Below are 21531 nucleotides of genomic sequence, written 5' to 3'. Positions count from 1 at the left end.
CCCTTTGAGTCTTTCTGGTTAAATCGTCACCTAGGTAGAAAAATATTAGATCGCGACGTTTCGGTCGCAACGCAAGCGTCCGTCATCAGGTGACAAATGGTGAGATGGCTGCTCCAAGCAAGGGATTATTTAAGTAATGTAAGGCGAGCAAACAGAAGGCTAGCAAGCGTCGGCTAATCCGAGGGGAGGGGGCCGGGGTGGGATGGGAGGGGCTGCAATTTATTATTTTTCTACCCACGTGACTTAACCAGAGACCCAAAGGGTATGGATTCCTGCGGTCACGAAAGCTTCAAATCAAGATAGCGCCCTTGTCAATTCGCTGCTGGGTGAAGGGTCTCCCCACGTGGGTCGCCCAGGGAAGGTTTTGCTGGACCATACTTGTTCGCCGGTGCTTTTTTAAAACGAAAATGGGCGTACGAATATTGTTCCAGTTCACGCACCGATTGGGTCACGGGCGACCGGGCCCGCGGGAGCCGTTCGCCCGTTGCCAAGTTTGTTGTTGTTTGTTGCTGCTGCTGTTGCCGTACGCGAGAGGCGGTGTTTGCGGCGTTCGCCTTCCGCCTCTCGCGTGGGAAATGGCCTTCTCGAGAGATCAGAGTCTGGAGGGCGGGGGGGGTGGTGGTGAGGGCATCCGTCCGCTTGCCGGTTACTACCGGAGGTGGCGTCGCTTTCGTGGTTCCAGAATCAATGGGTGGCCAACAAGAGTAACGCGTGGTAGGGCTTTAGCGACCAATGTTATCCGTAATAGAGGGTTTTATTTGCGTTAGATCGCGGAAATACAAGTACGTCGTTAAACCCGCCACCGCCCGACACGGCCAATCGGTAAGGTTTGTCACGTGAACAGAGCTCGCCAATTGGCCACGAATACAGCGACGCACGGCTGTGTGTTGGAGAGTAAACCCACTGCAACATTTGCAGTCCCGAGTACCGTGACCTTTTTTTTGTGTGTGCCAGTAATCACAACTAACGAATCGCAACCAACCGTTTTGCAACTGACTTTTTGCAGTACGCTCGCGGTGACCGTCAAGAAGTGAGCGGGGCTGCCGAGGTTAGCGGTCGCGAGCAAGTCGGCACGGCCCAATTTTCGGCCTCGCCTATGCGCGGGCACCCGTTCCAGCTCCCGGCCCCCGTCCGCTGGGCCCGCGGACCGAGGATCGGCGTGGGCGCGTGGTCGGGGCATTGTGACTGGGGGAGGTGGGGGGGGTGGGGGTCATCGTTGTTTTCGTGTACGCGATCGGCGTTGTCGGAGTGCGGGCCGCGTCGTGTTTAGCCGTCGCGCTCCCATTGCGCGGGGCGCGTCTGTGTAGCGCCGGTTTATTTTTTGTCACATTTTTTTTTTGGGGGGGGGGGGCCGGGGGGGTGGGGCCCCCGTTGCACCGTTCGCCAGGAACCGTTGTTCGCGTCGCCTCCGCCGATACGGGCCCATCGGATTGCGTGGATTGAGAGCCGGCTGTTGCCGTGCGTCGTGGTGGCCGTCGTCTGCTGAAGCCACGGCCGATGCCGTCGGGACGATCTCGGGCAACCTAAAGCCGGATGTCGAAGGGGCCTGGGGTCGCGCTCGGGATAATAGGAGGGCACCGAAGTCTGCTGCTGGTGGTGGTGGTGGTGGGGGGGGGGGGGCTACGTCGTTGTGGGCATTGCAGCCAAATAATTTGTTGTGCCCGCACCTCCGTTCGCCGCGCATCCACGCCTGCCTTGCTTTGAGAGGGCCGACTCGAAAGGCTGCGCCCGTGTCCACGCGTTGTGATGGCCTTGAGGTGGGTGCGGAGGAGTCCCTTTGGCCGCAGCGACGCCGTGGACGTGTGTTGAAGTTCTTTCGCTCCGCCGTACGTAGCGCACCGCGCTCTCGCGGTCTGCGGCCGGGGAGGACAGCGAACTGGACACGCAGAGCTCCGCGTGTTTTTTCAGTCTGGACGTCAAAGTGCATAGTGGCCGGCACCATCAACGTCACCACCCCCCTCCCCCCCTACCTTCCTCATCATGCAGCTACCACCTCAACACGTATGTAAGTTTGAACGTCTGTCGCAACCGTACGTAACCAGCGGTGCTCATCGGAGGTTGCGGGCGAAGGACAACGAGCTAAACAACAACAAAACAGTTGTAAAGCAAATGAGTTTGTCAATCAACGACGGTGCGATTAGTCTTGACACCAGTGCAGTGGTCGGCGCCGCGACGGATCGGCGTTCTCGGTCTTAAAGCGCGTCCGCAAATATTTGGCGATGACCGGTTCGCGCGTGTACACCGTCGGCAAATAAAAGACGCCTCCTTTTTAATCACTGATGATGTTCCTGCTTTGTGCTCGTCTGACATTTTTGTTTCGCAAACCGAACGATTTCGATCCCCGAGGCGCGAGTCGTACGTCCGGTGCACGTCCAACTTGTTGCTTGGCCAGCCGTGCCAGTCGGAGGTAGCGTGCTACACGGCACCACGGCTAACGCGATACCGGGTGTGGTCACGGGGCCTTGACTGGGCCTTTCAATGAGCGTCTGGTGGTCGTGTGTTTTGGGGAAGACCAAGGTGTTCCGGCGTGGTACCCGCCGCACCAACTCGGTGTTCCCCCATGTAAGCCTGCATAGAAGCTTAAAAAAAATAACTCGATTATTATTTGACCAGGTAAGGGCACGCTGAGCAACGTAGCTCTTTTTTTTCCAGAGCGGACCTGGCCATCACAAAGGACAGCTCAACGAAGTGGGATCATCATCGTCGGCATCACGTGGACATCTATAGCAGCCACGTTCTCTAAACGCGTGATGTTGATTCTGAATGTGGAGGGGGAAACTGGAGCACCCGAAGAAAAATCTACGCTACCACGGGGAGGGAGACAGAGAGAGATGCAAACCTGCATTGTGATGTTTGTCCAAATGCGACTGTGCAATAGCTACGCCCTGTTTCACATCCAAGTCCGCAGTAGTTTGCTGTGATGTTGCCGTGCCGAATCCCAAGTGAGTCATTTTGCAGGTGCAAATGTTTCGAATGTTGGCCGCATTTGGACCCGGGACCCCGACCCACGGTGGCCTCCTCGTTTCGAGTAAGCCGGACGTAGAATTCTACGATTACACCTCCCCCCCCACCCTAGCGTTGAGATTATTTACATTGCTTTGGGTGCTTTATATATCAAAAATGGATGGGCCCCTTTGCTGTGGGTGCGGGTCCTTGCCATCGAAAACTAGAGCTGTCATTTGTGACCAGTGGCTTCTGCCTGCTAGGATGGGGGGGGGGGGGGTTTAGTTGTATTTCTACGTTTGGGTGGTTTATTTACCTTCTACATTGCACTCCTATCGTGTTTGTGTAACTGTTGTAATGTTCTTACCCCGTGCTCATCGGATTCCTCCTGCAGTCTTAATAAATATTCTGATTAATCAGGGCGGCCTGGCCGATTCGAACCGGGAACCCCCTTTTGCAACGAGCGACGAAACGCGCCGCCTAGCGCCGTGCCAGAGTCACCCGGTGACTTTTGGCAAAACTTTTTTTTTTATATTTCGGAAACTTTGATCTTTTGTTTGGGCAATTTTCCACTTTGAGGATTTGGCAATACTGTACTGACCTGGGTTCAAGCGTGGAGGACGAGGGTGGGTGGTGGAGGGTGGTGGGTGGTGGGTGAAGGGTGGTAGGTGGTGGAGGAGAGTGGGTGGGTGGGTGGAGGAGGGTGGTGGAAGGTGGATGGGTGGTGGAGGGTGGGTGGTGGAAGAGGGTGGGTGGTGGAGGAGGAGGGTGGTGGAGGGTGGTGGAGGGTGGTGGGTGAAGGGTGGGTGGTGGAGGGTGGATGGGTGGTGGAAGGTGGGTGGTGGTGGTGGAGGAGGAGGGTGGTGGAGGGTGGTGGGAGGGTGGGTGAGTGGTGGAGGGTGGGTGGTGGAAGAGGGTGGGTGGTGGAGGGGTGGGTGGTGGAAGAGGGTGGGTGGTGGTGGTGGAGGAGGGTGGTGGAGGGTGGTGGGTGGGTGGAGGGTGGTGGGGTGAAGGGTGGTGGAGGTGGGTGGTGGAGGGTGGTGGGTTGAATAGTGGTAGGTGGTGGAGGAGAGTGGGTGGGTGGGTGGAGGAGGGTGGGTGGTGTAGGAGGGTGGGTGGTGAAGAGGGTGGGTGGTGGTGGTGGAGGAGGGTGGTGGAGGATGAGTGGAGGTGGGTGGTGGAGGTGGGTGGTGAGTGGAGGTGGGGTGGGGGGTGGGTGGAGGAGGATGGTGGGTGGGTGGGGGGTGGGAGGGAGGGGGGTGGGTGGGTGGTGGAGGAGGGTGGTGGGTGGATGGTGAGGGAGGGTGGGTGGATGGTGAGGGAGGGGGGTGGATGGTGAGGGAGGGTGGGTGGATGGTGAGGGAGGGTGGGTGGATGGTGAGGGAGGGTGGGTGGATGGTGAGGGAGGGTGGGTGGATGGTGAGGGAGGGTGGGTGGATGGTGAGGGAGGGTGGGTGGATGGTGAGGGAGGGTGGGTGGTGGTGGAGGGTGGATGGTGGTGGAGGGTGGGTGGATGGGGGAGGGTGGGTGGATGGTGGAGGGTGGGTGGTGGTGGAGGGTGGGTGGGTGGTGGTGGAGGGTGGGTGGGTGGTGGTGGAGGGTGGGTGGGTGGTGGTGGAGGGGTGGGGTGGGTGGTGGTGGAGGGGGGGTGGGTGGGTGGTGGAGGGTGGTGGGTGGAGGAGGAGGGTGGTGGGTGGGTGGAGGAGAGTGGGTGGGTGGGGGAGGAGGAGGGTGGGTGGGAGAGGAGGGTGGGTGGGATGGATGGTGAGGGGAGGGTGGATGATGGTGAGGGAGGGTGGGTGGATGGTGAGGGAGGGTGGGTGGATGGTGGTGGGTGGGTGGTGGAGGAGGTGGTGGATGAGGGTGTTGTGGTGGTGGTGGGGTGGAGGGTGGTGGTGGTGGTGGTGGAGGGTGGGGTGGTGGTGGAGGGTGGTGGTTGGGAGGTGGCACTGGGTGCGGCTGTGACGGGGAAGGCGGTGGGCGTCGGGGGTGTGTAATGATAGCTGGCCACGTGTTCTCTCTCTACACACGAAGGGGCGAGGCACAACCTTCGTCACCCGAGGTTTGGCACCGATGGCGAGCGAGCTGCTCCTTCTGGCCACCGACCCCGTCAGGTGTTGAGAGTCATCCCATCCAAGGTGTTCGACCCGCCTGCCACCTTAACCAACAGAGTCGGCATCTTTAACCCAAGGTACCGGTCACTCGATTGCGTTTGGAACCTTTCCTCCGCGGTCCGGGTTCAACTTTTTCTACGGCGTCCGCCGTTGTGCAGGCTGTCTCTGGGTGGGTCATCATCATCATCACGATCCATGGACAGATAGCCCTTAGGTGTCCACTGTTGTTACAACTTTGGTTGGGCGCTGACATTAATGTGGAAGTGTTAACGTCGCGGACATACACCCAGCTGATACAAAAAGCCATCGTATCAGCGTACTCAATCTTTGGTTTGGAACAGACGCTAACGCGACGTTGGTGTTGCTGTGCTTTGAACGTGCAAGTGTTGTTAACATTCTGACTAATGTTACTCATCACTTTATTTAAGTCGTAACACCCAACCCTGTGGGATGTTTTTTTTAAATTTTAAATTCGCGAGCTGTTTTCTCTTTTTTTCTCTCTCTCCCTCTCTCTTCCTGGTCATTCAAACAAAGTTGTCACCGTGCGTCGTCGCAGATGTCATAGCCCCTGGCTCGCCGGGATAAGGCGGTAGAGCAAATATTTCCACTCCACCTGTTCCATCTGTACGATGGGGATAGAGCGTTGCCCCCTCGCACGCGTTGGATTTTCTCCGGGTGCTCCGGTTTCCTTGCACGTGTAAGCACTCGTTAGTCGGCCGGCAACACCTTCACGATGTATAGAGGATCGCAGAGCTTGGGGAGGAATTTTGCATCGGCCTTCTCTGCTCGTCCGTGGTTCTGTCCTACAGGCACCTCCGAGTCGTCGTTTCTCTCCGACAGAGAGAGAGAGCGAGCGAGCGAGCACCGTTGTGCCTTACAAGTTGAAAGGATTATTCGTCCCTTTACCTGTAACCCCATTAATAGTGTAGTTCACGCGGGCAAGAATATTATCCGGGCTTTCAGGCTGTCTCTTTCGCGTGAAAATCTAGGGCCCCTTCACTCGCAACGTACGGCGTTGTGTTACGCTATTGTCGTACCGTATAGATGATTGTTTCGACGTTATGGTCTGAGAAGGGCCCGTGGGGATGCTCCCCCCGTGTCGGGTTCGGAAAGGAGTAGAGGCAGACCGAGGGTTGAAGACGCGGTGGTGGATCGAGATGAGTCACAGATTCAGAAGCAGACTAACACCACAGGGCGCAACACCGCCTCGTCCTGCGATGCCGCAGGCTGTCTGTGATTACCTCGGCGTCTTCCTTCATCAGAGCCCTGCGCTAGAACGTCGTCTTGTGGTTTGATGTGGCTTTGAGATGAGTCACAGAATCAGAAGCAGACTAACACCACAGGGCGCAACACCGCCACGTCCTGCGATGCCGCAGGCTGTCTGTGATTACCTCGGCGTCTTCCTTCATCAGAGCCCTGCGCTAGAACGTCGTCTTGTGGTTTGATGTGGCTTTGAGATGAGTCACAGAATCAGAAGCAGACTAACACCACAGGGCGCAACACCGCCACGTCCTGCGATGCCGCAGGCTGTCTGTGATTACCTCGGCGTCTTCCTTCATCAGAGCCCTGCGCTAGAACGTCGTCTTGTGTTCAGTGTGTTATCCTTCCCGCTCCGCACCTCAGATTATAGTGCGGTCTGCCAATGCATACGAACGATAGCGCCGAAGAAATCCTTCTATTTTATGAATAACTTCGACACCATCTCCATAACACTGCCGTAAAAAAAGGCGCAAGATATAAAATAAAAACTATCGACCTATTTTTTTTTTTGCCCACTGGTCCTTCTTCATAGCGCATTCGTCAATACACGCGCTATGAATAAAGGACATTTCACGAAATGCCGCCGATTAAATATCTATTTTTAAGGGCACACACTCGCGCACACACACACGCGATTATAAATCTTCATTGTCAGTCGCCGCCTGTGCACGACAGCCAATGAAACCGCAACAGCAGCAGCAGCAGCAAATATGAACGTGTTTGATTTTTTTTTAATTTATGAATGGCACGTGTTGACTTTTGCACGGTGAACTTCTTTCGCAACCGTAAGCAAGCCAACCCTTGTTCAACGGAGGTGCGGGCGGGCGAGGGACAACGCGAATCACACAAAAGAGGACAATTCCAATTCTAGATTTGAAGTTTTCGTGACTGCAATGATCCATACTCTTTGGTTCTTTCGGTAAAGTCACGTAGGTGAAAAATAAAATTAGCCTCGAGTCTCAGCGTGCTGTGGTCAGAAAAAATGACCGAAAGAGCTCTTAAAGAAAGTTGTGTTAAGATGTCAAAATACCAAACTGAAAACTTTTGCAACGAATCATGTCTGCATTAACCACATATACTTGTGGTGAACATGCACATACTTTTGTATGTGCATGTTCACTGATTGGTCCACACCAGAGACAGCTTTCTTTAGAGCCTAGTCTCACTAACAGCGTTAGACCAGAGGACGACGCCAAACAGGCGAACAGCACTAAGACAATGCCACTGTCAGGGCATTGAGAGCTCGGGGTTGAGCAGCTACATCATGGGATCTTAACATCTTAACACAACTGTTTTATTGCCAGAAAGGGTAACACCTATTCTTGTGTTTTGATACTGGCAAGGGAGGCCCCTTATCCAGGGGGATCACTTTGGGGTTTAAACACGAGCCAGTTTCTGTCCAAAAATCATCGCCCCATGGGACAGGGAGAGTTCAAGCCTGCGTGTCGAAACTATTCACCAACCACTCCCTGTCTCTCTCGCTTGCAACGACCCATTAGGTCTGTCATTGTTTGAAGTGAATCACGTTTGACCCGGATCGGGGGGGGGGGGTAGAGGGGGTAGTGGTGGTGATGGAGTGATGTGGTACAGGAGGACGTGGAGCTGAGTGGACTTGCCGATGGCTGGTACCAGCGGTGTCAAGATCGGCCTCTGTGTAGGAGGCTCGTGAAGGACGCTACTGGGCAGTTGGAGGCAGTCGCCCTCCAGCAACAACGGAGGGGGGCGGATGAGCGACGCTCACAACAACGAGCGGAGCGTCGGGTGGATAAAGCACCGCAAGTTGGCACAGAAGAGGGCACAGGTGGTGCATCGGACAGTCACCTCAGTCATCTCAGTCAGTCGACCCGTGGCACCTGCTGGGTCTGCCCCCGTGACCTCCTGCCAGCAGGCGTTCGACACTTCACGTGGCCTCCACGTGCACATAGCCTGGCACAAGCGCCGTGGTGACATCACCACCACTTAGTGGCGAATGGGGGTTGTTGTTGTTGTTATTGGTGGTGGTGCATCCAGGGGTAGCCCGTCCGTGTCGGTGAACCAGGGCAGTCGCCTAGTGCGCCAAGCTAAAAAAATATACAAAAAAATAAAGAATGTGTCATTATTTCAATTCCCGTGCACGTACAGAGGGAATATGAATAATAATTCCTATTTTCTTAACATTTCTGAGAATGTATTAAAGCAGGAGCGGAGCCAGGATGTTAATTTCAAGAATGATTAGAGAGTCAGGCTGTTGAACTAGTAGACGCCATCGGTTTGGCGGACACACTCTGACAATGCAGTTGCACGGAGTCCGCCAGACCGAGTGTCGTACACTTACACAGCAGAATGTCACCCCTGTCACCCCCCCCCCCTGGCTCCGCCCCTGTAATTAAAGTAAAATATTTTATCTCCCGCAACAACAAAAAAAGACCGTAAATCGGGCTGAAAAATCCTCGAGCTGTCGTGGACAAATATATTTCTGAACACGTCGTCTCTATTTTATCTGATTTCAGAAACATCAATTGGGACAGATGTACGGACAAACCGGAATAATCATGCCTCCGTTTAAAAAAAAAAATAACACGCCTTAAAAACACATCGAACGGAAAAAATAGGGCTTAAAATATTTCCCAGTTTACCAAAACCACCCCCCCCCACCCACCTCATCCGAGATCTGCCCTTGGGGGGTCTTGGGGGGTGGTCGGGGACAGATTGGACGGTTCGACCTCGGACAGCCCCGAGTCGAGAGGCCGCCCCTGGCGGGTCCCAGGTGCCCTGGGGTTTGATCCGGAACAGCACGCACGGGACAACGTTGGCGCCTGCGTTTCTTGGTGGCGGGCAGGACATCGATGTGTGCGGAGATCTGGCGCGTGGTGTTGGCTGTGCCCAACTTCATTGTCGCGGTAGCAGCCCCGTGCCAGATTATCCTCGTAGCAAAAGTAGTTGCACATGTTACGGGCCCCGTGCTCCCAAGGCCCCCACGCTCCCAAGGCCCCCGCACTCTCAAGGGCCCCGCGCTCTCAAGGGCCCCGCGCTCTCAAGGGCCCCGCGCTCTCAAGGGCCCCGCGCTCTCAAGGGCCCCGCGCTCTCAAGGGCCCCGTGCTCTCAAGGGCCCCGCGCTCTCAAGGGCCCCGCACTCTCAAGGGCCCCGCACTCTCAAGGCCCCCGCGCTCTCAAGGGCCCCGCGCTCTCAAGGCCCCCGCGCTCTCAAGGGCCCCGCACTCTCAAGGCCCCCGCGCTCTCAAGGCCCCCGCACTCTCAAGGGCCCCGCGCTCTCAAGGGCCCCGCGCTCTCAAGGGCCCCGCGCTCTCAAGGGCCCCGCGCTCTCAAGGGCCCCGCACTCTCAAGGGCCCCGCGCTCTCAAGGGCCCCGCGCTCTCAAGGGCCCCGCGCTCTCAAGGGCCCCGCGCTCTCAAGGGCCCCGCGCTCTCAAGGGCCCCGCGCTCTCAAGGGCCCCCCACTCTCAAGGCCCCGCACTCCCAAGGGCCCCGCGCTCTCAAGGGCCCCGCACTCTCAAGGGCCCCCCACTCTCAAGGCCCCCGCACTCTCAAGGGCCCCCCACTCTCAAGGCCCCCCACTCTCAAGGCCCCGCGCTCCCAAGGGCCCCGCGCTAAACGCTTTCAAGCTGTCAATTCCGGTTCGGTGATTCTGCGCTTGCTCTATTACTGTAGTACTATACCGCCTTCAACTTTTACGAACGACTGGGTGTTTAAGGTTAGCGGTTTGTCGTATTATCTGGCTGTACAGCAAATGAAAAATTTACAATAACTTTACTACGCAAGTAAAACATTTGTGTTTTCATATTTTCGTGTATTTTTTAAATTTAGGGCCCCTTTATAACATCATGCTACAGGCCCCGCACGAGATTCAACCGGCACCGGCAGTGCCAGCATGCAGCATCCTGCACACTTTTGTAAATAGACTTCGGCCGACTGAGAAATGTTCATTTTTATTTTCATCACACGGAAAATCCCTTCTCGCCAGTTCAGAATGTTTTATTTAGTTCGACTGCAGGAAGAATCCGATGAGCTATAAAGCTCTTTCGTCACCGAACGTTACAACGACAGTTACACAAACACGATCGGAGTGCAACGTAGAAGAAAGGTAAACAAACCACTCAAACACGTACAAATACAACAAATACCAGGCAGAGCCCACTCAGGTATTGACTTATCGTTCAGAAGCGACCTGGCCACAAATGACAGCTCTAGTTTCGATGGCAAGGACGGGCACCCACAGCAAAGTGGCCCATCCATTTTTGACATTGATAGCACTTAAAGTAATGTAAATAATCTCAATGCTAGGGGGGTGGGGGGGGGGGGATATAATCGTAGAATTCTACGTCCGGTTTACTCGAAACGAGGAGGCCACCGTTGGTCGGGGTCCCGGGTCCAAATGCGGCCAACATTCGAAACATTTGCTCCTGCAAAATGACTCACTTGGGATTCGGCACGGCAACATCACAGCAAACTACTGCGGACTTGGATGTGGGAACGGGGCGCTTCGGTGAGGCGTTAACTTAAGTTTTTTTTTTCAGAAGCGACCTGGCCACAAATGACAGCGAGTTGGGGAATTCCAACGACCCACAGCCACAACTAACAGCGGAGTTTCTGGTGGGCTGCAGAGGATCCCGGTCAGTAGCCAGCCAGAAAACTCGAGGCATTGATGTTGTCATATATATGTAGAAATAGCAGTGCGATAGGCGTATGCCCCCGAATCTATTTTAAGAGTTACAGCTCACACATCAGAGTTGGGCGATGCGATACGCCCAGGGGGCATGGATGCGAAGCTACAATCCTACAGCATTCCGAAACGAATCATTCTGGTTGCGACACGGCGTGTGTCCTGCCGCAGGAATGTGGAATTTCCGACCCCCGGCTTGACGTTTGGAACAGCAGGAACAGCACGAGCGCATTCCCGAATGCTCGTGAAAGTACGGGGGAGACTGGCAAGAGCTCCCTTCTACTCTTGCATATGGTGGCAGCAGCAGCAACAGCAGCAACAGCAGCAACATGTTCAGGAGCTCGATGCCGATATCGAGATCCGCTGTTGCTGCTGCTGGCCAAGACGAGACGGCTTCAGCAGAGAGAGAGATAGTTCGTCTCGTGTCGCTACTCCTCCTCATCCTCCTCCTCTGTTGCAGGAACGCAGACTACCACAGCGTTGTTGACTGGCCTCTCTTCAATGTATCTCCATGTGTCTCTGTGGGGGGTCTCTATGGGGTCTCTGTGGGTTCACTATGTGGTGCACATCTTGGGTTGCATGGCCACAGTCCCACCACTGTGGCTCGTATTTGTTGCATCTCTATGGGTCTGTTTGTGCTCTGTGTGTCTCTGTGTATGTCTATGTGTCTCTGTGTATGTGCTCTGTGTGTCTCTGTGTATACTCTGTGTATACTCTGTGTGTCTCTGTGTATACTCTGTGTATACTCTGTGTGTCTCTGTGTATACTCTGTGTGTCTCTGTGTATGTGCTCTGTGTGTCTCTGTGTATACTCTGTGTGTCCCTGTGTATGTCTCTGTGTCTCTGTGTATGTCTATGTGTATCTGTGTATATCTATGTATGTGTCTCTGTGTTTGGCACAGAGACACATACATAGATATGTGGAGGTCTCCTGCTGCTGTTGCTGCTGGCCACGACGAGAGGACTTCAGCAGAGAGAGAGACACAGAGATCGTGTCCGCTGTTCCTCCTCCGTTGAAGCAGCGCAGACCACAGTGATGTCGATTGGCCTGTCTTTAATGCATCTCCATGTGTCTCTGTGGGGGGGGGGGGGGGTCTCTATGGCTTCACTGGACGGTGCAACGTTTGGGTCACGTGGCCACAATCGCACCACGGTGGCGTAGGTCTTTAATGTATCTCTACGGGTCCCTGTGAGTATCAATACGCATCTCGATGAGTCTGCATCTCTATGAGTCTCTGTGTATCTATTTCTGTCTCTTATGGGTTTACGAGATGGGTCCACAGTTTGGGTCACGTGGCCACAATCGCGCGCCACTTTGGCCCCAGTTCAATCTTGATTTGAAGCTTTCGTGACTGCAGAAATCCATGCTCTTTGGTGCTTTCGGTAAAGTCACGTGGGTAGAAAATAAAAGAAAATAAAACAGAGCATTGCTTTTAATTTAGATTTAAAGCTTTCGTGACTGCAGGGATTCATATTCTTGGTTCTTTCGGATATAGTCACGTAGAAGGGAAACAATAAAATAATAAAAAATATATAAAACAATAAAATTATCTCGACATTTTGACTGCAACACAAGCAGCAATCGTCATCAGGTGTGAAAACCACAGCAAGAAAGTTTGAAACAGAAAAAACCCGCCACTTTTTTCAAAATTTCTTGCTACGGTTTTCACACCTGATGACGATTGCTTGTGTTGCAGTCGAAACGTCTTGAGAATTTAATTGTTTTATATATTTTTATTTATTATTTTATTGTTTCCCTTCTACGTGGTGACTTTACCGAAAGAACCAAACAGCTGGGGTGAGGCTCCGGTCTTTAATTGTCCATATTCATCAGGGAGGAGTGCGCTCACGGCCTGCTGTTGACGTTCCGATGATGCGGACGATGGCCAGAAGGAGGAGGAATGTCCATGCAAGAATGTTTGGAGGGTCTCCATCGAGGCGTTTTCATTATTCCGGGCGCCCGCGTTGTTCCACCCCCCTTTGTGGGCGCACCGTTCTTCCAGGTCTTGTCCACGATTCGAGAGAGGTGATGGCTCCATCGTGGAAAGGATTGGTTTCGCCTGTTCCTTCGACGCTCGCACAACCTTGTCGACGCCGGGGACACGTTCCCCCCAACATAACCCGGTGGTTATGGGAACAATTGATTCTCCGACGCACGGTCGGACGTGTGCGCTCGAGAGCGCGAGAGTCCGCTTTGCTCGATGACGATGAGTCGACGACGATGAGCCGACGACGACGAGGAGGAGGAGGAGTCGATGATGCCGTTTGTCTCCTTCCTCCCAGGCGCGAGCCACACACTGCACGTGGCGGGACGCGGCCGCCGCTGCCCTCCTCGCCCTCGTCTATCCCCGGGCTCCTCCTCATCTCCGTCTATCCCCGGGCTCCTCCTCATCTCTACCCCTGGGCTCCTCCTCCTCTTCATCTCTACCCCTGGGCTCCTCCTCATCTCTACCCCTGGGCTCCTCCTCCTCATCTCTACCCCTGGGCTCCTCCTCCTCATCTCTACCCCTGGGCTCCTCCTCCTCATCTCTATCCCTGGGCTCCTCCTCCTCATCTCTATCCCTGGGCTCCTCCTCATCTCTACCCCTGGGCTCCTCCTCATCTCCATCTACCCCGTGGGCTCCTCCTCATCTCTACCCCTGGGCTCCTCCTCATCTCCATCTACCCCGTGGGCTCCTCCTCATCTCTACCCCTGGGCTCCTCCTCATCTCTACCCCTGGGCTCCTCCTCATCTCCATCTACCCCGTGGGCTCCTCCTCATCTCTACCCCTGGGCTCCTCCTCATCTCTATGGGCAACACGGAGGCGAAGCCGGAAGAGGATGTGCAGGAGCAGCCGCCGGGCATCGTTCTCAACTCGTACCAGCAGAACGAGAACCGCAAGCATCCGGTCAGATGTTCACCGTCACCGCTATCATCATCACCACCACCATGCTCATCATTATCACCACCACCACCAGGATCATCAACAGCATCTCCACCACCACCACGATCATCAACATCATTACCACCACTATTATCATCACCACCACATCGCCACTATCATCATTATCATCACCACCACCACCACCACGACGATCATCAACATCATTACCACCACTATCATCATCACCACCACCGTTGCCACTATCATCAACATCACCACCACCACCACGATCATCATCACCACCATCATCACCACCAACACCACCACTACCATCATCATCATCACCACCACCACCATCAATGTGTTCAACGTTGAGAAGTCTGCTGCTAACCACGACGAGAGGGCTTCGTGAGGGAGAGAGTTCGTGTCGTTTTGCTGTTCCTCCTCCACTGAAGCCCACATTGTTGTACTGTGTGGTCTATCGTGTGGCTTGCATGGCACACACAATGCTGTGGCTGGTGTCATCAAACACATTCCTGCGGGGGGAGCTGGTAGGAACGTTGGGTTGATCGGTCAATGGCCAGGGTCAACGGCGGCACCACGTGGTGTATTCCACAAATATGCCCGACTGTGAGGGCGGGCACAAGCCGGCGTGAGTAGGTTAAACGTTGAGTTTTATAAGGGCACCACGGGGTGACCAGCCCCTCCCCACCCAGCCCCACCCCTCCCTCCCACCCCCCACCTAGCCCCATCCTCCTCACCCAGCCCCTCCCCACCCTCCTCTCCCCACCCAGCCCCTCCCTACCCAGCCCCTCCCCACCCAGCCCCTCCCTCCCCACCCAGCCCCTCCTCACCCTCCCCTCCCCACCCAGCCCCACCCTCCATACCCAGCCCCTCCCTCCCCACCCTCCCCTCTCCACCCAGCCCCATCCCTCCCATTTTTGGATGCACGACGGATGGACGGACACAATAATCCCCTGTGGGCTGGTGTAACCAGGAGGTTCCTACCAGTATGAGTCTCTGTGTATCTCTGTGGGTCTCTATGGGTTGTACTGTGTGGCCCATCGTGTGGCTTGTATGGCACACACTCACAATGCTGTGGTTGGTGTCTTTCATGAGTCTCTGTGTATCACAGTGCACACATACAGTACACTCACACAGTACACAAATACACAGTACACTCACACAGTACACATATACACAGTACACACACAGTACACACATACACAGTACACACACGGTACACACACACAGTACACACACACGGTACACTACACACGACAACAACAACCGCCATTCGCCACTAAGTGGCGGTGACATCACCACGACGCTTGTGCCAGGCCATGTGCACCTTGAGGTCACGTGAAGTGTCGAACGCCCCCTGGCAGGAGGTCACGGGGCAGACCCAGGTGCCACGGGTCGACTGACTGAGATGGCTGGCTGATGCACCACCTGTGCCCCCTACTGTGCCAACCTGATGTGCTTTAGCCACACGGCGCTCCGCTCGTTGTTGTGAGCGTCGCTCCTCCGCCCTCCGTTGTTGTTGGAGGGCGACTGCCTCCAACTGCCCAGTAGCATCCTTCACGAGCCTCCTACACAGAGGCCGATCTTGACACCGCTGGTACGAGTCATCGGCAAGTCCACTCAGCTCCACGTCTTCCTGTACCACATCACTCCATCTCTTCAATAGCCCGTGCCGCGCCCGTTTAGCCCCCTCGATCCGGCCGGACAAAAGCTGTTTCGGCATACAGTGGCTGGGCATGCGGGCTACATGACCCAGCCAACGCAGCCTTGCCTGCCGGAGGAGCTCACCGATGGGACCGTGCCCAGATCTTTCAAGGATTTGTGAGCTCCTCACACAATCCAGCCTGCTTAAACCCAGGATGGTCGTAGGCAGGCTAGCCTAAATGTTTCTAACCGGCGAAGATGTTCTATTAGGGGGGTCCACGTTTCGCAAGCGTAGAGAAGGGAGGGAATGACCGTGGCCGAGAAGACCTGAAGCTTAGTGCAGAGTGACAGACCAGGTAGCTTCCACACAGCGTTACGCAACCGATGAAAAGATATTGCCGCTAGACTGATTCGGAGTGAGACCTCTGCTGTTAAACTGGAGCCAGTCATAAGCACGCTGCCCAGGTATGGGAAACTCTCCACTCTCTCCACAACTGCCCCATCACCGATTGGGAGTTGTGGGGGTGGAGTGTCCGATGGTACAAAATACCCAGGCAGGTGCTTAGTTTTGGTGGGACTGATGGTAAGGCCCCATCTCTTAGTGGCACGCTCCAGTCTCAGCAGCAGCGTCTCCAACTCCTCCTCTGAATGAGCAACTATTACCAAATCATCGGCATACATAACGTGGTTGTGCAATAGGGGGCCATCCCTTGGCCGCACCCGGGCATCGATCAGCCTCCCATTATATCTGTACCATATGGAGATTCCCCCGGTACAGCTATTGAAGGCTTCACGAACTACGTGGTCAAAATAGATGTTAAATAATGTGGGAGCCAAAGGACATCCCTGTCGCACCCCAAAGTGTACATGTAGTTTTATACGGGCCCGCTCACCATCATGAAGGTCCTTAATGATCGTGAGCAGAGGGTCAGGGACTCCAAAAGCACGAAGAACAACCCAGAGCCCAGGCCTACTGATGGTATCATAGGCCTTGACCAGGTCAATAAAGCAGAGATGTAGGTCTTGCTGGAATTCTCTACACCTCTGCTGTAGCAAACGGACAGAAAATATGGCATCTGTGCAGGACCACCCTTTCCTGAAACCGCATTGGGGCTCCGCAAGCCTCTCCTCAGCGTGCCTGGCAAGGCGATGTTGAATAATCCTTGCCAGGACCTTTCCCGGCACACTGAGGAGTGAGATGCCCCTGTAGTTGTTACAGTTGTTACAGTCTGTGCGGACCACCAGGGCATCCTTCCAATCCTGCGGAACCCGTCCAATGGTCCAGACTGTTGTTATGATGTCATATAGGGCAGTCTGTGCACAAACGCCACCCTCCCTCAGCATTTCGTTTGGGAGATCATCTCTGCCCGGTGTCTTTCCTGGTCTCAGACTCCAGATCGCCTTCAGTACTTCCTCAACAGATGGTACTTCAGCCAGCCACTCACAGGGGGTGACTTCTTCCAGTATTTGAGGCACTGCAGCCTCAGCAGGGTCATCCCCACTTTATGCCAAGATATTTTCCTGGCTGAGGGATTTCCCCTCCCCCAGGACCTCACAGAAATGCTCAGCAAATCTGCAAACCTGTTCCTGGGGGTCGGAGATTGGATCACCGTTTTTTCCCCTAATGATGGTAATAGGTGTGGCGCTGCAGGTTAATTTTTTGATGGAGTTAAATAGTGATTTGTGATCGCGGGCCACTGAGGCAGACTCCATCTTCTCAGCAACCCGCGACCACTACCCATCCCTGCAGTGCCTCACGGCTCTACGAACCTCCGAGCGAAGGCTGCGGTATGCCTCCTCATTCTCTGACGTGGGATTCTGTAGCCGATTACAGTGGGCCTGTCGCTTTTTCTCAACCATCCTGAACACCTCCTCTGTCAGCCAGGGTCTCTGGGGAGGTCTGGACCGCGTACCCAAAGCAGCCATTGCAGCTGCATGAGTCACAGTCCTAAACCTCGCCCATTTACCCTCGACATCAGGAGGAGTGGGGGACGATGCCAACCCCAGCCGCAAGCGATGATGAAATACTCGCTTGCAACTTTCATCAGATAACTACACATGCACACAGTACACACACAAAGTACACACGCACAAAGTACACACACACAGTACACATGCACACAGTACACACATACAGTACACACGTGCACAGTACACACACAGTACACACACACAGTACACACGTACACAATGCACACACACAGTACACACGTACACAGTACACACGTACACACACAGTACACACGCAGTACACGCACACAGTACACAGTACACACACAGTACACACAGTACACACGCACACAGTACACACACACAGTACGTACACAGTACACACGCAGTACACAGGTACACAGTACACACGTACACAGTACACACGTACACAGTACACACACACACAGTACACACGTACACAGTACACAGTACACACAGTACACACGTACACAGTAGACACACACAGTACACACGTATACAGTACACACGTACACAGTGCACACACACAGTACACACACAGTACACACGTACACAGCACACACACAGTACACACGTACACAGTGCACACACACAGTACACACGTACACAGTGCACTCACACAGTACACACGTACACAGTGCACACACACAGTACACACGTACACAGTACACACACACAGTACACACGTACACAGTACACACACAGTACACACACAATACACCGTACACACACAGTACACATGTGCACAGAACACACACAGTACACACGCACACAGTACACACACATAGTACACACAAACAGTACACACACACACAGTACACACGTACACAGTACACACACAGTACACACACAGTACACACGTACACAGTGCACACACAAAGTACACAGTACACACACAGTACACACGTACACAGTACACACACACAGTACACACACATAGTACACACACATAGTACACACGTGCACAGCACACACGTGCACAGTACACACATAGTACACACGTACACAGTACACACACACAGTACACACGTACACAGTACACACACAGAGTACACACACAGTACACCGTACACACAGTACACATGTGCACAGTACACACACACAGTACACACGTACACAGTACACACACACAGTACACACACAGTACACACACAGTACACACGTACACAGTGCACACACAAAGTACACAGTACACACACACAGTACACACGTACACAGTACACACACACAGTACACACACATAGTACACACGTACACAGTACACACACACAGTACACACACATAGTACACACGTACACAGTACACACACACAGTACACACACAGAGTACACACACAGTACACCGTACACACACAGTACACATGTGCACAGTACACACACACAGTACACACGTACACAGTACACACACACAGTACACACACAGTACACACGTACACAGTAGACACACATAGTACACACAAACAGTACACACACACAGTACACACGTACACAGTACACACGTACACAGTACACACACAGTACACACAGTACACAGTACACACACAGTACACACGTACACAGTACACACGTACACAGTACACACACATAGTACACACACACAGTACACACGTACACAGTACACACGTACACAGTACACACGTACACAGTACACACAGAGTACACACGTACACAGTACACACGTACACAGTACACACGTACACAGTACACACGTACACAGTACACACATCGATGTGGGGGGGTGGGATTCCTCCGTCGATGCTGGGAATTCCTCCCCACGGGTGGTGATGATGATGATGACGATGATCACCACGACCATCCCTGCTTGTTCACGCGTCTCTGTTGTTCGATTCAGGACATCGAGCACAAAGCCGAATCCAATTCAAAGTCTCCGGCTCATCCCAGCACTGCAGGTGAGTCCTGAACTCACTGCCGCGCGTGTCCACTCGTGCCCACCCCCACCACCCCCCCCCACCACCACCCCCCCCACCACCCCCCCCCACCACCCCCCCCCACCACCACCACCCCCCACCACCCCCCCCACCCCCCCCATCACCCCCCCCCACCACCCCCACCAGCAAATCCCTCGACTTGCTGAGCCACGTTCACCGCTTCCCCAGAGCAGTGAACGTGGCTGGTCGCCGCTCCGCGTTCATCCACGCGACGTTGTTCATCCACGCGGTTCTTGACAGGAATAGAAACAAAGACAAAGATCCCCCGTGTAGCCTGTGACAGACTGTAGGGGCAAGTGTTGTTAGCGAGCACCTATTAAGGCCGGCACGGCACACGAGGGGGGAGGGGGGGTGGAGCAACACCACGCCCGGCCGCCTTTGTCTCCCTAGCGGCGATGTTTTGCACATCGCACCGGGCACTCATTTGAGGCTGAGTCGACCTAGGGGAGGCCCAGGTTACCGGTTAAGATAATCGTCACCGGTGTTGGCCGTGAGCGGGAATCGAACCCGGATTGCCGGGTTCGTAGCGCAGCGCAGCTGCAAAGCCATCTGGCTACCATGAGAGATTCGTTCACGAGGCTATCCACATATACAAACACAGAGACAATTTCAACCGAGAAGATGGATTCTGGCTTAGCAATCATTGGAAGGATTTGATAAACCATTTCGGGTCTTAATTGATTGATCACGCTTACGGTGGCTTTCAGACCGCATCAATTATTTTTTCGTGTCCCCCCTCCTCTTTTCCGAACATAGATGGACTCGTCCATCTGAACAAACTGTCAAATCGCTCTCCGTGGTGCTAACGTTAAAAAAACGCCACTTTTGTCAAAATTTCTTGCTGTGGTTTTCAAACCTGATGATGATTGCTTGTGTTGCAGTCGAAACGTCGTGAGAATTTTATTGTTTTATATTTTTATTATTTTATTGTTTCCATTATACGTGGCTTTACCGAAAGAATCAAGAATATATAGTGCACAATAGTTGTAGTGTATAGTAGTACACAATAGTTGTAGTGTATCATAGTTGTGGTGTATAGTAGTGTATCAAAATTGTAGTGTATAGTAGTGCATAATAGTTGTAGTGTATAGTAGTGTATCATAGTTGTAGTGTATAGTAGTGCATCATAGTTGTAGTGTACTGTATAGTAGTGTATCATAGTTGTAGTGTATAGTAGTGCACGATAGTTGTAGTGTATAGTAGTACATCATAATTGTAGTGTATAGTAGTGTACAATAGTTGTAGTGTATAGTAGTGTATCATAGTTGTAGTGTATAGTAGTGTACAATAGTTGTAGTGTATAGTAGTGCACAATAGTTGTAGTGTATAGTAGTGTATCATAGTTGTAGTGTATAGTAGTACACAATAGTTGTAGTGTATAGTAGTGTATCATAGTTGTAGTGTATAGTAGTGTATCATAGTTGTAGTGTATAGTAGTACACAATAGTTGTAGTGTATAGTAGTGTATCATAGTTGTAGTGTATAGTAATACACAATAGTTGTAGTGTATAGTAGTGTATCACAGTCGTAGTGTATAGTAGTACATCATAGTTGTAGTGTATAGTAGTGCACAATAGTTGTAGTGTATAGTAGTGCACAATAGTTGTAGTGTATAGTAGTGTATCATAGTTGTAGTGTATAGTAGTGCATCATAGTTGTAGTGTACTGTATAGTAGTGTATAATAGTTGTAGTGTATAGTAGTGTATCATAGTTGTAGTGTATAATAGTACATCATAGTTGTAGTGTAGTGCACAATAGTTGTAGTGTATAGTAGTGCACAATAGTTGTAGTGTATAGTAGTGCATCATAGTTGTAGTGTATAGTAGTGTATCATAGTTGTAGTGTATAGTAGTGTATCATAGTTGTAGTGTATAGTAGTGCACAATAGTTGTAGTGTATAGTAGTACATCATAGTTGTAGTATATAGTAGTGTATCATAGTTGTAGTGTATAGTAGTACATCATAGTTGTAGTGTATAGTAGTGTATCACAGTTGTAGTGTATAGTAGTGTATTATAGTTGTAGTGTATAGTAGTGTATCATAGTTATAGTGTATAGTAGTGTATCACAGTTGTAGTGTATAGTAGTACACAATAGTTGTAGTGT

At 53.0% G+C, this 21531-nt stretch overlaps 1 protein-coding gene across 1 annotated transcript in view; it reads left to right on the top strand.

Annotated features, from left to right (window-relative positions):
- The first annotated feature begins 4940 nt into the window (after window positions 1-4940).
- The window catches only part of LOC116956118 (uncharacterized), a 35905-nt gene continuing 19314 nt past the window's right edge, over window positions 4941-21531 (top strand). Inside the window, exons 1-3 of the mRNA XM_076053847.1 lie at window positions 4941-5134; window positions 13258-13862; window positions 19329-19386. Coding sequence (XP_075909962.1) covers window positions 13764-13862; window positions 19329-19386 — 157 coding nt within the window. The 5' untranslated portion in view covers window positions 4941-5134; window positions 13258-13763. The remainder of the gene's footprint in view (window positions 5135-13257; window positions 13863-19328; window positions 19387-21531) is intronic.

The sequence above is a fragment of the Petromyzon marinus genome, chromosome 63 (assembly GCF_048934315.1).
Source record: "Petromyzon marinus isolate PM22_M1 ecotype Great Lakes invasive population chromosome 63, UKy_Petmar_22M1.pri1.0, whole genome shotgun sequence".
NCBI lineage: Eukaryota > Metazoa > Chordata > Hyperoartia > Petromyzontiformes > Petromyzontidae > Petromyzon > Petromyzon marinus.
The sequence above is the reverse complement of the archived record's forward strand: the minus strand, read 5'-3'. Positions and strand labels throughout refer to the sequence as shown.